Source organism: Ceratotherium simum, chromosome 36 (assembly GCF_057802395.1).
Source record: "Ceratotherium simum simum isolate JZ-2026a chromosome 36, ASM5780239v1, whole genome shotgun sequence".
Classification (NCBI taxonomy): domain Eukaryota; kingdom Metazoa; phylum Chordata; class Mammalia; order Perissodactyla; family Rhinocerotidae; genus Ceratotherium; species Ceratotherium simum.
In genome coordinates this window covers 5,788,461-5,803,842 of record NC_141935.1, presented here as the reverse complement: position 1 = coordinate 5,803,842, position 15,382 = coordinate 5,788,461, and the positions used below count along the sequence as shown (strand labels likewise).

At 37.0% G+C, this 15,382-nt stretch overlaps 1 protein-coding gene across 1 annotated transcript in view; it reads right to left on the bottom strand.

Annotated features, from left to right (window-relative positions):
* LOC101393582 (complement factor H-related protein 5) overlaps nt 1-11,862 on the bottom strand; it is a 28,487-nt gene extending 16,625 nt beyond the window's left edge. Inside the window, 5 exon segments of the mRNA XM_087424231.1 lie at nt 3,669-3,845; nt 9,100-9,147; nt 9,150-9,259; nt 9,590-9,672; nt 11,782-11,862. Of these exon segments, the coding sequence (XP_087280357.1) occupies nt 3,669-3,845; nt 9,100-9,147; nt 9,150-9,259; nt 9,590-9,672; nt 11,782-11,862 (499 nt within the window).
* Nucleotides 11,863-15,382: the final 3,520 nt, after the last annotated feature.

The window sequence follows — 15,382 nt, the reverse complement described above, 5'->3', positions numbered from 1 at the left end:
GGGAAAAACTAGAGAGATATCTGGGAGCTGGGCCCACTCATGCATATTCCTGTGTTCTATATGACTTGCTCTGTTTATTTACTGATTTAATAAATATGTGAAAGGAAAGAATTTCATTCCAGTTGCATCATTATTCCAGTCAACCTTTAATAGGACCAAGTCTTTTATGATCTGTTTTGGTTTAATAACTAACTCTACAAAACAAGATAAAGATTAGCCTGATATTATCGTTATTGTACATTTTTGATTAGCAAAGTTTGACTCATAGGCTTGAGGACAAGCTACAGAGAGCACATGAAAAGAGAATATCAGACACAGTCAATCAATAAATGGGGCTGGTTACTATGTTGTTTATGATGTAGAAGCTTTCCTACTTAGACGTCTCATTTCCTGTTTGTTTAGGTATTTTGTAGTGTCCTTCATTAATTTCTGTTTTGTTCAAACATTTTTATTTAAATACAAAGTCACAAGGATGAATACTTACTGGATTACAACAAGGCTCTTGAACGAGCATCAGGCCTGTGCTGCCAATCTTGGGAGTCAGCAATTACCTGCTATCCTCTTCCTAGAAGTTCCAATGCAGGGAAATGGGTAGGTTGAATTTGTCTATAATCTCAAACATATAAATAATGGTAAAAAATTGTAAACCGCACCCCAACTAACCAAGTTAGATGTTCAAATATTCATGTAAATACCATTGCTGTTATACTTCAGGTAAAAATAAATTATTCATGATGATCTCAGTTGTCCAACTTACTTTTCCTGCAGAATTGTGGACATTGTCTTTAGAATTTCACCCTAGTGTAGGTATAGTCTAGTCAAAACAGCACTGATATAAGAACTTAGAAACAAGTTCCAGTCTTGATTTTGACCAAGTTACTTCTTGGGGCTTTGTATTCCTGATTTGTAAAACAAAGGACTTTATTGTCTTTCTTAAGAACAAATCTGGCAAATTGTGTAACAAATATTTGCCACTTGATAATGTCCTCACCTAATCTCTACCTGCCACTCACCACTACTTTTCAAAATTGTTATTAGACTCTTCTTTCAACTTGCAGTAAGGCCTCCCTCCCAGTTTTCTACCTCATTCTGGGGATATAATTTTACTAACTATAAGTACAACCTTTATGAAAATCAATTTGATGCAATAAATCAAATTTTTATGATTTTTCATCTAGCTCGTGTTGAATATTTGGTGGATTCTAAATACCACTGTTAATAAATGTGTTCTTGTAAATTTTATAGCATTTTATAATATTAAAACTATCAGTAATCTGACAACCAACAATAGAGGAATGGAACATTATGCACTGCTGTATTTCATATACAAACATTTAGGTTCTAGTGTTAAATCAACAATACAGGATAGATATTAATGTATGTAATATGGTTAATAATAAAGTACCATTGAAGTAGAATTTTTTTAAATGCATGCTGCTTCTCCACATAGGCAGATATGTTTTATTCCAGAGTCACTTGAGTGGCTCTCTGAGACAAGCATAACACATCCTTGGAGAATAAGAGTAGTAGGATGTTTTGTTTTTGTCGTTTGGCAAAAGCTACTTTTTTTCCCCAAATGGAGATGAGAGTATGGATAGGCTAGAAAGGAGAAGGGGGCAGTCAGGAAGTGGACAAATTTATATAAAACTCCCTGGGATTTCTAGGTAGCAATGGATCCATAATTCTAATCTCTTTTCCCCGAGACTTTGTGCAGATCTTGTCAAAGTGAAGGGCCTGACCAAGGACTAGTGTATGGAAAGGGAACTCAAGACTCCAAAGGGAACTCAAGGGGAGGAGAGGTGGACATGCTGACCTCATCCCAACACTGAGGGTCAGTGGGAGAGAGAGTTCCTGGATGCTTTATCTCAGGTTTCCTGCCCTAACCTCAGATTTCAGTAGGGCCCTTGGAAAAGATTGACAGATGATTTTTGTTTTCTGAACTCTCAGAAATTTCAATAGTCATGCCAGCCTTCACATCACCTGTAAAAGTTCTTTAAACGTTCTGCTATTTTATGCACACCTGTGTCTCTGGTGGCTTTCTCATCCTCTCACTGTCCCAGGAAGGGTGAAAGCAGCCATGTGATGTTGTTTTCCTTGGAGAGACTTTACTTTCTGAAATTTCATTCATTGAGTTTCTTTGTGTTCTTAGCTCTCTGAAGGACTTAAAAAACATCTATGATTTTATAGTTCATCTTGAGTATCCTTGGTTTTAGAGTATAAGTAACAATGTCTTCTTTCTTTTCTTAATAAAATAAACTAAACTTTACAGTTTAATGTTACTCTTGTGGCATGCCTAGTTTCATTCTTATCTCCAAGCTTATTTTTTCCTAAAAGATGAATGCTTTTAAGGCTATGAATGTCACTCTCAATTTTGGTTATGTTGCACCCGATAGATTTTTACTATGTGTTTTTATAATCATAACGTAGTTCTTAGTATTTTAAACACTATATCATTAGGTTATTCAGAAGTGAATTATTTCACAAAATGAAGGGTAGGGGAGTAGATAAACGTTATTATTACTTTTAAATATTATTTCTTTGTGGTTATAGAAAGTGATCCATAGAGTTTTAGTACTTAGAATTATTTTGTGGTGCAACGATTTGTTAATTTGAGTAAACATACCATGGGTATATAAAAGGCTTTAAAATTCTTGAAACTCTCAGAACAATATTCTACTTCCTTATATAGAAATAAAAATATATTGAACAAACAAAATATTTAATAAAAATAAAAATATCATAGTGGTTTTAAACAAATTATCTTTTTGAAATTATTACTTATTTAAAATTAATAATATTTTCCACTTTTTTCCCTTTGCAATTTCTAATGACATGATACTCTTTTGTTAAGATTTAGTATTTCATCTTGTTGATGTATATTTTATACAATTTATTTCAAAGTGCAGCTTTGGTAAATTCTGTTAGTCTTTCCTACGTTTGAAAATTTAATTTGTAATCATTAATGAACAATATTGGTGTATAGAATAATTAGTTGCCAATTACTTTCTTTCAGCACTTTGAAGATACTACTGTTTTCTTCTGGATTCTTTGTTGTTAGTGAGAAGTTTGCAGTCTACAATCTTCTCTACTTTATCTTATTGTCATTTCTCTGGAAGCACTCTGTCTTCTCTATATCTGGTTTATTTAATCTAATATGGTGTCCATTTTATAATTGTTTGTAATTTATAATCTTATTGCTCAAATTAAATGATTTGAAAATAAGCCTTTGAGGAATGTGAGACTTATTCTTAGGGAAATAATATCTTAATCAGATACATTTTTCTTCCAAGCCTACTTTCTACTTTTGGTCCAGAATTGACAATATTTGTCAGTTATCCTTCACAGTGTTTAATTTGTGTTTTAGTTGTTTCTGAATATCATTGAAGATTGAGTTTTTGTTCTATTTTTATGATTTTTTTTTTATTTTATGGTTTTGAGACACTGCAGTAGAGTAAAATGGCTTTACTCCATCATCTTTACCGGAAAGCCAGGGTTCTTAAATGATAATGTTTGTCTGAAAACAGTGTTACCAGTAGTTTCTAACTTTACCTTCAACTTAAAAATTGTATGTCACAATAAATAATTTAATTTAAAAACATACTAATTTTAAGAGAATTTTTCTGACGAAGAAGCAACAAGATCTACATCATCTTTAAAACAAATTTTACCTGTGCAGTCTGGTTCAGAATCCCATTTCCCATTTATGCAGACCATTCGTATGTATCTGTGCTTCCCAATACATCTGTAATTTACTCTGGCATCATGATTAAATTCATGCATATATGAACTGAATAGTCCTCTTGAATAAAGCCTTGGTCTTTCACACCTCTTAAGTTGGTATGTTGCTATAAAAAAGGAAAATATTCCTACATGATAAGAATATTAAACAGAAACTAAGCAATTATCTCAATAAAATATCCAAAATATTAATGGCATAATTAAATTATGTTTGATGCTTTTAAGCAATGTCATATAAAATTATTCTTAATTTCATTGTATAAAGTAGGCTATGCTGTTGAAAAAATTAAAAAGGAAACAAAAAGCTGTATCCTATCTTTGAATGACGGGAAAATGTGTCGGAAGGCCTTTTGGGAAATGAGAGTGCAAGATGGATTTCTCTGGTCCAAGGTTTTGACTGGAAGATAGTCCTTATGGAACTACACTCAGCTTAATGTCTAAAGGCCAGGAAAAGGTATATATATATGTGATTGTTTTCCACTAAATCATGTTAAATAAATATCTTTAAAGCATTTAAATAATAAAAACAGGCAAAACCCAAGTCAATCTGTGAGAAGTACAGTATTAGTAAGGAGACAGAAATCTGGATGTCCCTTGAGGTTCAATTACCCTTGCATTTCAGAAGCTTAGCAAAGACTGACTTAGTAAGCCAGAGTGTGCTCAAAGGAAGAGTTTACTGATAATAACACTATTGAGCCTCAGAACATGCATTTCCAATAGGTCTCTTTCTTGTCTAGGTAGTTTTTATTGTTCCATCTCTCCCCTTTGTCCGTAAATATATAGATCGCTATGGAACTTTTTCCTTAGTGTGTCAAAGGATAGGATAATGAGACATAGAGTGTTCTGCTATGTCTCACTTATAAGTGTTTTTCTTCAATAATCCCTATTTTAAATTTACCCCATGTGATGCTACTGATTGGATGTCTGTGTCCCTCATATAAAAGTTAGTGACCATGAACATACACAATTTACACCTTCTTATAACAGAGTCCAGGCTCCTGCGGGTGAAAGAAATTCCCTCTCAGTAGCTCATCATGGTCGCCAGTGACCAGGTATCCACCAGGCTCAAAGGGGTGCAACAGATACAGTTTTTATCACCAGAAGTGGGTAGGCCAGTTGATAATCCAAAAGTCTAGGAGATGGGAGAAGGGAGTGGTTCTGGGTTTTCTATTTTATAATCTAGAATAAGAACAGCAGCAGAGAGTCTGCTAGTCTTTAAAGCTCAAAATTAAGGGCTTTAATATATTGGGATTGTTGGAGATAGGACAAAGAAGCCCAGTATCTGAGGATGTCAGGAAAAGAACTTGCAAATACTTATGCGTTATAGCTGAAAGCCCAAGAACTGCCGGAATGCAAGGTGAAAACAGAGCACACAGCCTGATGGACTGATAGAAAAACCTGGAATGTATTTCACTACTTCTGTGGAGGAAACACATGGACATGTTAATCAGAAAATCTAAAATAGAGTTATGAGAATTAGGGGCACAGGAAGAGCAAGGATCAGGCCTAGTTCCTGGGTCTTGCTCTCCCATTCTTTCCCTAAGAGCAGACTCCAAACACCCCAGAAAATAATAGAACTCAGGCTACATGATTATTATTTTGGTTGTTGTTTCTGGACCACACAGAGGTATTTTACTGAGCTAAAGCAATGAAATAAAAGATTAAATTGTAACTATTTGTAGAAATAAAATATCCAAATTCATTTTTAGATCTAATATGGGAATTCAGCAAGGTGGCTGGAAACAAAATAAATATGCAGAATTAAATTACAATCTTGCACATACAGTAGTCCCCCCTTATCTGTGGGGGATCCGTTCCAAGACCCCCAGTGGATGCCGGAAACTGCAGACAGTACCGGACTCTTTAGATACTATGTTTTATCCTATACATACATACTTATGAGAAAGTTTAATTTTTAAATTAGACCCAGTAAGAGATTAACAACAATAACTAATAATAAAGTAGAACAATTATAACAATATACTGTAATAAAAGTTACCATAGATCTTAGCAAACTCAGCATGTGATTTTTTTCTTTCCTTATTGAGAACTTTCGCCTTTTCACTTAAAGGAAGCAATTTATGGCTTCTCTTTGGCATACCCGAATTGCCAGCATCACTACTCTTGCGCTTTGGGGCCATTATTAAGCAAAATAAGGGTTACTTGAACACAAGCACGGACATACCATGACAGATGATCTGATAACGGAGATGGCTACTAAGTAAATAACAGGCAGGTAGCACATGTAGCATGGATACGCTGAACAAAGGGATGATTCACGTCTCAGGAGGGATGAAGTAGGATGCGTGAGATTCCATCAAGCTACTCAGAAAGGCACATAATTTAAAACTTATGAATTGTTTATTTCTGGAATTTTCCATGTAATATTTTCGAACCATGGTTGACTTTGGATAAATGAAACCATGGAAAGTGAAACTGCGGGTAAGGGGGACCAACTTAATGTGTAACTCTTCAAATACATAAATTAAGAAAAGATCCCATACATATATTTAATATATAAATTAAGAAAAAATCCCAAAGGAACTGGAGAAGAAACTTACGCAAAAATTATTTTAATGAGAAATTTATAAAACCATGTGTAAAAGTTTAATATAAGACCTGAATGAATAGATAGATGTATTATATTCATGGGAGGAAGAGTCAATATCAATAAGATTTTTATTCTAGCCAAATTTATAAATATCATATAAGTCCAATCAAAGTTGAACCAGAATTATCAAGGAATTTCACATTAAACTACAGATGGATTAGGGCATTGTGAAGAATAGTCAAGATAATTCTAAAAATTAAGTAATAAAGGTTATTATAAAGTGGTAATAATAACAATTTTGCCTTACTAGTATAAGAATAGACAAATAGGTTAAGGGAACAGAATAGATAATCTAGAAATAGATACACTTATAAAAAAGTTGTTGGTACATGGCATATGTAAAAATAAATATTAGTAGAAAACAGAAGAAACAATTTGTTAAGTATTGATATAGTTAGTTTTCAACATGGGGAAAAAAGCACTCTAATACAACATAAAAATCTCAGACACATGAAAGAAATAAATCTTAGTAACAAGATCATAATGCTTAGGGAAAAAAGGGAGTATCATTATGTACCTATAAAAGAAAGGGATTCCTAAACAAGACACATACACAAACACACATACAACTGAAAAAAAGAAAAATTGATACGTGGGTTTAAAGGAAAACTTCTCAATGAAAAAGACATCACAAAAACACTATAAAAAGCAAAAATGCTGGGGACCAGCCCGGTAGCCCAGTGGTTAAGTGCCCACACTCTGCTGCGGCAGCCCAGAATTCACTGGTTCAGATCCCGGGCACACACTGATGCACCACTTCTCAAGCCATGCTGTGGTGGCGTCCCATATAAAGTAGAGGAAGATGGGCATGGATGTTAGCCTGGGGCCAATTTTCCTCAGCAAAAAGAGGAGGATTGGCATCGGATCTTCCAGGGCTGGTCTTCCTTACTAAAGAAAAAACAAAAATGCTTTAAAATATTTGCAATATAAATATGAGAAGATTCAACTCAGACTCAAACAAATCTTAAATCCATAAGAAGACACAAAATAAAAGAAAAATGCTCACTGTACAGAAAAGAAAATCCTAGCTGCCAACACATGATTGTACTGATGCTCAATATTACTATTATTTAGAAAAAAATAAAATTAAACAAATATAAGATAATGATTTTGATCTATTGACTTGGCAACAATTCAAAAATATTAAAATATCAAATGGTCAAAAAGAGAAGTAAAGTCTCTGTGCATATCTGTCAGTAACTTGTAAGACTGGAAATATCTACACCCAGGACCCATGAACTGCAATTGTAAAGGTAAACTTTAGGAAATATTGAAGCATGTCTTTTATACCAGGACAAAAGTAAATAACTCCCATTTTGAGTAGGGTAATAAAATAATAAAACATGATACATTCTTAAGGTAGAATACAACACAGTAAAATTACAATGGTGAAGGAAAAAACACTTTGCAAGTAGACAATGTTTTGTTTATGTAAATTTAGGAAAAAAAGCAAAAAAATCCCACCCTACAATTTAAAAAAAAAATTGATGCATGTATATACATGTAAAAACTAAAAAGGAGAATGGAAAGTACAAATTCTCCTCATGAATGGGATTTCCTCTTGGGAGGATGAGAGTAGAATGGATGCTTCCATTTTTCCTTCAATGTTTTTATTTCAATGTTTTATCCTACTATAAAACAAAATATTTGAAGGTAAGAATATCAAAAATGCCAATTCTGGATAACAAGAGCATGGATATTTTGCAGTATTCTCTTTATTTTTCTCCATTTATTTTCAACTGAAAAAAAAATGAGTCTAAGTACCTCAGCTATATCTCCTCATCAAGAACCTCTCTGGGCCTAGAACTGGTTTTGGCTGAGGAGGAGAGATATGAGGATAAATTTCGAGACATTAATTCAACTAAAATGTCAAGTAAAGCCTATACAGACTTCCTATGTCTATGACAAAGGCTAGACCAACAGAACGTAGAGTGCAGATGTGCAAGACAAAAAAGAAAACTGGCACCAAATGGACCAGGCCCTAGAAGAGGAGCCTATGGAATGGTGACCAAAAATAATTATGATGAGTTGCTGCCACAGAATCCTAATGCTTTAAATCTATGCAAAGCTAAGTGAATGATTACTAAGGCGCTGAATCAGGCATTGAGTCCATACAGTTGGACCCTGTTCTTCTGGTCCTTTACAGTCTAAATGGGAAGACAAATATCTATGAGCTACAAGACAGTGTGATTCATGTTATAATAATTGTACAGACAGCATAGTGCAGAGGTTACATCATTCTAGTGGAGTTTCAAGATGAGAGTGTGGGTGGTAGAAAATGAACCAGGAGAGGTTTCAGAGGTGAGTGAATTTTGAGTTGAGTCTTGAAGGTGAATAGTTTTACATGTGATTAAAATGGAGAAAGATATTCCAGGAAGAGAGCAAAGACTGAGGAAAGGCACAGAGGTTTAAAAGAACATGGCAGTTTTGCACAGCTCCATCATATAGTGAAGGTGGGACATGGCAGAAGATACCTGGAACAAGTGGTCTGGGATTATTTTAAAGCAGAGGTCTCAAACTTTCTTGGTTCACAGAGCCCTTAGCATTGCAGTAATTTAGCATATTGTTCATAGGCCAAAGGAAATCCCTAACAATTCAGTTTATTAGTAATTAGGAGAAAACAACTTAATAAGTGTCTTATATCCCAACACTTTAATACCTGATGGGCACCAGCACATGCTGCTGTAAATATATTTATTGATTAAAAAATTATAAACTGTCAAATATAAAATTGAGAAATGTAGTCTCACCAACACGTCTATGAAGCTTAGTCCACAATCCACCAATGCAGGTAATTTATTATTTCAAATCATTGTATATGTATTTCTGAAATTCAACTCCACTGAAACTCCATGTTGATAGGGAAGGACAAAGGACTGGACATAACCATTCTCAAGTTCAGGTATATATCTATGTTTTCACTTGTTCTAGAAAAACATAATAAAAGACATGCTTAGGATATCAGCATCATAGCAGAGTGAGCTTTCCCACTTAGACTCTCCCCGCCTAAGATACAACAAAAAGAACATTCATATACCAACAGAGGACATTCACACAAGACAAAAGACGTCTGAGAGATCCACGTAGCCTTACATAGGAAGGTGGAGATACAGGTACCCCTAGAGGAAGTGGAAGGAGGTAAGGAGAACTCCTCTCCTTCCCCACTGACAGCAGCCTTGGGACTAGGACTGCTCGGCTTTCTGAGAGAGAGGGGGGAGGGGCTTCCCTCTGTGGAGAAACCTTTGCTCTCCAAGTTCTCTCACAGCCTGTGAGAAATTCCCATACGGAGGGTACTGAACTGTTGTGGGGGTGCCTTCATCAGGCTAGCACCCCAGAAGAACAAAAAGTGAGGCAAGACCAAGAAGCCACCGGGATAGAGTAGGCAAAAGAAGGAGCCCCTCCCCCCGCCCAGACCACTAGCACAACTGGTTGGCCAGAGCTCCCACAGATCATGGCAGGCTCATAATACACAGCTCTTGACCCCCACCCAGTGGCAGCAGGTGGAAGCTGAAACCAGATATTTTCAGAATGAGGATAATAAGCCCAACCCTTAAGCAGTATGCAAAAATATATTAAATCTCCAGACCAGAAGAAGGAAAATGACAAGCACCAGGAAAGCAATCAGCAAGGCACAGAAATTTCTAACCTAAATGTTAGAAAATTCAAAATAGCTATCATAAAGAAGCTCAACAAACTACAAGAAAATACAAATAGACAATGCAATGAAATCAGGAAATTCTTCATGAAAGAGACTGAAACTCTAAAGAAAAATCAATCAGAAATGTTGGAAGTGAAAAACACAATGGAGGAGATCAAGATAAATCTGGAATCTTTAAAGAACAGAGCTGACAATATGGATGACAGAATTAGCAAAATTGAGGAAAGGAATGCAACAATGCTCCATATGGAGGAGGAGAGGGACCTAAGACTAAAAAGAAATGAAGAAATTCTCTGAGGAATATCCAACTCAATTAGGAAATGCAACATAAGGACTATAGGTACTCCAGAGGGAGAAGAGAGGGAAAAAGGAGCAGAAAGCTTGTTCAAAGAAATAATAGCTGAGAACTTCCCAAACTTGGGGAAGGAGCTGGACATACAAGTGAATGAAATCAATAGATCGCCTAAATATACCAACATGAAAAGACCCTCTCCAAGGTATATAGTAGTAAAGCTGGCAAAAGTCAATGATAAAGAAAAAATATTAAGGGCAAAAAATAAAAAAAAATAAATAACATATAAAGGAGTTCCTATCAGGCTCTCAGCCAATTTCTTGGCAGAAACTTCACAGGCTAGGAGGGAGTGGAATGATATATTCAAAATTCTGAAAGACAAAAACTTTCAGCCAAGAATACTCTATCCAGAGAAAATATCCTTCAGATATGATAGAGAAATAATAACTATCCCAATTAAACAAAAGCCAAGGGAGTTCATTGCCACAAGACCCCCACTACAAGAAATGCTCAAGAAAGCCCTCATTCCTGGAAAAAAAAAAAAAAAAAAGATAAAAGGGATACAAAACTTTGAGCAAGGAGAAAAATAGGTAGACAAAATCAGAAAAATTGCAGCTCTCTATCAGAATAGGTTAACAAACACTTAATTATAACACCAATGATTAAGGGATGGAAAACAATAAAAATAAATATAAACTCATAACTTTAAACACAAGATGTCACAAGTTGTGATAATAATAACTGAAGAGGAAGAGGAAATGGATGGAATCGACTTAGTCTAAGGAAATAAGAGGCCATCAGAAAATGGACTACCTCATCTACAACATTTCTTATACAAACCTTGTGGTAAGCACTAACAAAATAAACAGAACAGAGACACATATGATAAATAAAGAGAAAACTAAGAAAACCATCATACAGAACTACCAAACTGAATTGGCAGTCTGAAACACACGGGATGAGAAACAAAGGATGTGAAGAACCAGAAAATGAGTGATAAAATAGCAACATTAAGCCGTCATATATCAATAATCATTTTAAATTCAAATGAGTTGAACTTTCCAGTCAAAGGACACAGAGTGGTGAGATGGATTAAAAAACAATATCCAAAAATATGCTGCCTCCAAGAAACACGTCTCAGGTCTAAAGACAAACACAGACTCAGAGTGAAAGGATGGAAGACAATACTCCAAGCTAATGGCAAACAAAAGAAAGCAGGTGTTACCATACTTATATCAGACAAAGTAGACTTCAAGATAAAACAGATGAGGTAGAAGTCAAGATGGCAGTGTAGGCAGACTCTGAACTCACCTCCTCCTATGGACACACCCAATTTACAACTACTCGTGGAAAAATTACCCCTGAGAGAGAACTGAAAACTGGATAAGAGGAACTCTTGCAACAAAGGACAACACTAATTGAGGTGGAAGAGGCAGAAACTCCCTTTGGGAGAGAAAAAATGCCACCTTCACAAGCCGCCACCTGCACGGCTGCCCTGGAGCAGCCCACAGGTATGCAGCCCTCCCTGGAGCAGCGGGGACCTGATCCGGGGAGAGCTCCCATTGTGGGCGTTTTGTGGACCCAGCAAAACCAAGATGAGTGGCAGAATAACTGACTTTGCCTGCTACTAAAACATTGGGGAGTACCCCCAGAAAAGCTGGTTCACAAAAAAATTAAAACCGGCTCTAAAGGGCCCACACGCAAACTCACCCATTTCAGAAAGCAACCAAAAATCACCAGAAAGAAAGGTGCACAGTGCTTTGGTGAAGAGATCCACCTAATAGGCCCTGAGTGCATTTCAGTGAGAGGTGAGACCTCTCCAGGGACTGGGACATTGGCGGCAGCCATGGTTGTGGCAGGGTGTGGGTGTGCGGACACAGACACCATTGGAGTTCTCCCTGAGGCCTGCTAGCCCAGGGTCTGCCCCACCCGCTAGAGCACCAATTTAATCCAGCTCTGCCAGGGCAGACAGCCCACCCTAGAGACTGGCCCCACCCAACTACAAGCCCTCAGGCAACTTGTGGGCCTGCATAGATTGGTGGCTGGATTCTCTGCAGCCTGGCAACTAAGCCGACTTCAGTGGGGCAGGGCATGCACAAGGAGCAGGTAGAGAGTGTGGGGCGGTGGTGGAGTGTGTGGAGCTCCCGCTGTGGAGAAACTGGGTCCACTTCAGGAGGTTGGGGTGCGCACAAGGGGCAGGACTGTGTTGACTGTGCGTGTGGGCCTGTGGGCGGCAGGGCTTGTCAGCTTCAGAAGACTTGTGCTTTTCAAAGACCCGCATAGGGTGTCTGCACCACCTTCCATAGCCTGAAACAATTGGGTGCTCCAGTGCCTGAGGCCAGCCCCACCCAGCTGCAATCCTCAGAGAGCTGACAAGAGACCTAAAGGCTGGAGGCTTATAGCAATTGTAAGCCCCTGAGCCTAACAACCTGCCACGCTGGGGGCCTACTCACTTAAAAGAAATACTGCAACACAAATGTAGTATTAGAACTTGCAGCCAACTGTGCTGGGGCTTCCCACACCTGATAAAGAGACTGAAGGACCCACAACAACTACAAACAGCTGAGCATTACAACAGCTGGCTAGGAGTATAACTCGGCCAACCTGGGTGCCTACAGGGAGAGCAAACAGGCCACAACAGAGGGACATACATAGCCCACATAGGGGTCACCCCAGGAACATTGAGAACTGAGGGAAGCACACTGGAAGCCTCCTAAGGCATCACTTACATAAGGTCACCTATCCAAGAGCAGGAGACATAGCTGACCTACCTAATACGTAGACACAAGCACAGGGAAAGAGGCAAAATGAGGAGGCAAAGGAATATATTCCAATTAAGGGAATAGGACAAAAGTCCAGAAAAGGAACTAAGTGAAACAGAAATGAGCAACCTACCCGACAGAGAGTTCAAACTAAGAGTGTTAAGGATGCTCACTGATGTGGAGAGAAGAATAGATGAACTCAGTGAGAATGTCAACAAAGAAATGGAAGATATAAAAAAGAACCAATCAGAAATGAAGAACACAATACTGGAAATGAAAAATTCACTAGAGGGACTCAAAAGCAGAGTAGAGGACACAGAAGAACGGATCTGCGAGCTGGATGAAAGACTAGAAGAAATTACCTAAGCTGAACAAGTAAAAGAGAAAAGAATTAAAAAGAGTGAGGACAGTCTAAGGGACCTCTGGGATAAATCAAGCACACTAACATCCATGTTATAGGTGTCCCAGAAGAAGAAGAGCGAGACAAAGGGGCAGAGAATCTATTTCAAGAAATAATAGATGAAAACTTCCCTAACCTAAGGAAGGAAAGAAACATCCAGGTACAAGAAGCACAGAGAGCCCCAAACAAGATAAACCCAAAGAGGCCCACGCCAAGACACATCATAATCAAAATGTCCAGAATTAAAGATAAAGAGAGAATCCTAAAAGCCACAAGAGAAAGACAAGTTACATACAAAGGAAGCCCCATAAGGTTATCAGTTGACTTCTCAGAAGGAACCTTACAGGCTAGAAGAGAGTGGCACGATATATTTAAAGTGCTAAAAGGAAAAAACTTACAGCCAAGAATACTCTACCTAGCAAGGTTATCATTCAAAATGGAAGGAGAGATCGAAAATTTCCCAGACAAGCAAAAATTAAAGGAGTTTGTCACCAAGAAACCAGTGCTACAAGAAATGTTGAAGGGACTGATTTAAGGGGAAAGGAGAAGACCACAAATAGGAAAAATTATCTATTTCCAAGATAAGAGGGTAATGGATACAAATGCACAAAAAAGAGGTTAGATATGTATCAGAAACATAAAATGAGGGAGGAGGGGAGTTAAAGAGTAGAGCTTTCAGACAGAGGTCAAACTAAAGAGACCATCAAGTTTTTACAGAAGGAGAAAGGAACAGAGAAGGACTACTAAAACATGGAGGAAAAAAAAGTTAAAAAATGGTAGTAAGTACATACTTATCAATAGGTACTTTAAAGGTCAATGGACTAAATGCCCCAATTAAAAGGCAAAGGGTGGCTGATTGGATAAAACAACAAGACCCATATATATGCTGCATACAAGAGACACACTTCACACCTAAAGACACTCACAAACTGAAATTGAAGAGATGGAAAAAGATACTCCACGCAAATGGCAATGAAAAGAAAGCTGGGGTAGCAGTACTCATATCAGACAAAATAGACTTTAAAACAAAAACTGTAAAAAGAGACAAAGAAGGGCATTACATAATGATCAAGGGAACAATCCAACAAGAGGATATAACACTTGTAAATATCTACGCACCCAGTGTAGGTGCACCTAAATATATAAAGCAATTATTAACAGACATAAAAAGAGAAATAGACAGTAACACAATAATAGTAGGGGACTTTAACACTCCACTTACACCAATGGATAGATCATCCAAACAGAAGATCAATAAGGAAACACTGGCCTTAAATGACACACTAGAACAGATGGACCTAGTAGATATATACAGAGCATTACATCCAAAAACCGAAGAATACACGTTCTTTTCAAATGCACATGGAACATTCTCTAGGATTGATCACATATTAGGCCACAAAACAAGTATCCATAAATTTAAGAAGATTGAAATAGTACCAAGCATCTTTTCTGACCACAACGGTATGAAACTGGAAATCAACTATAGGAAGAAAATCAGAAAGGCCACAAATACATGGAGATTAAACAAAATGCTACTGAACAACGACTGGGTCAACGAAGAAATCAAAAAATACTTGGAGAATAATGAAAATTAAAATTCGACATGCCAGAATTTATGGGATACAGCGAAAGCGGTTCTGAGAGGGAAGTTTATAGCACTACAGGCCTATCTCAACAAACAAGAAAAATCTCAAACAATCTAACAATGCCCCTAAAGGAACTGGAAAAAGAAGAAGAAACAAAGCCCCAAATCAGTGCAAGAAGGGAAATAATAAAAATCAGAGCAGAAATAAATGAAATAAAGACTAAAAAAGATTAGAAAAAATTAATAAAACCAAGAACTGGTTCCTTGAAAAGATAAAGAAAATTGACAAACCTTTAGCTAGACTCACCAAGAAAAAAAGAGAGAAGGCACAAA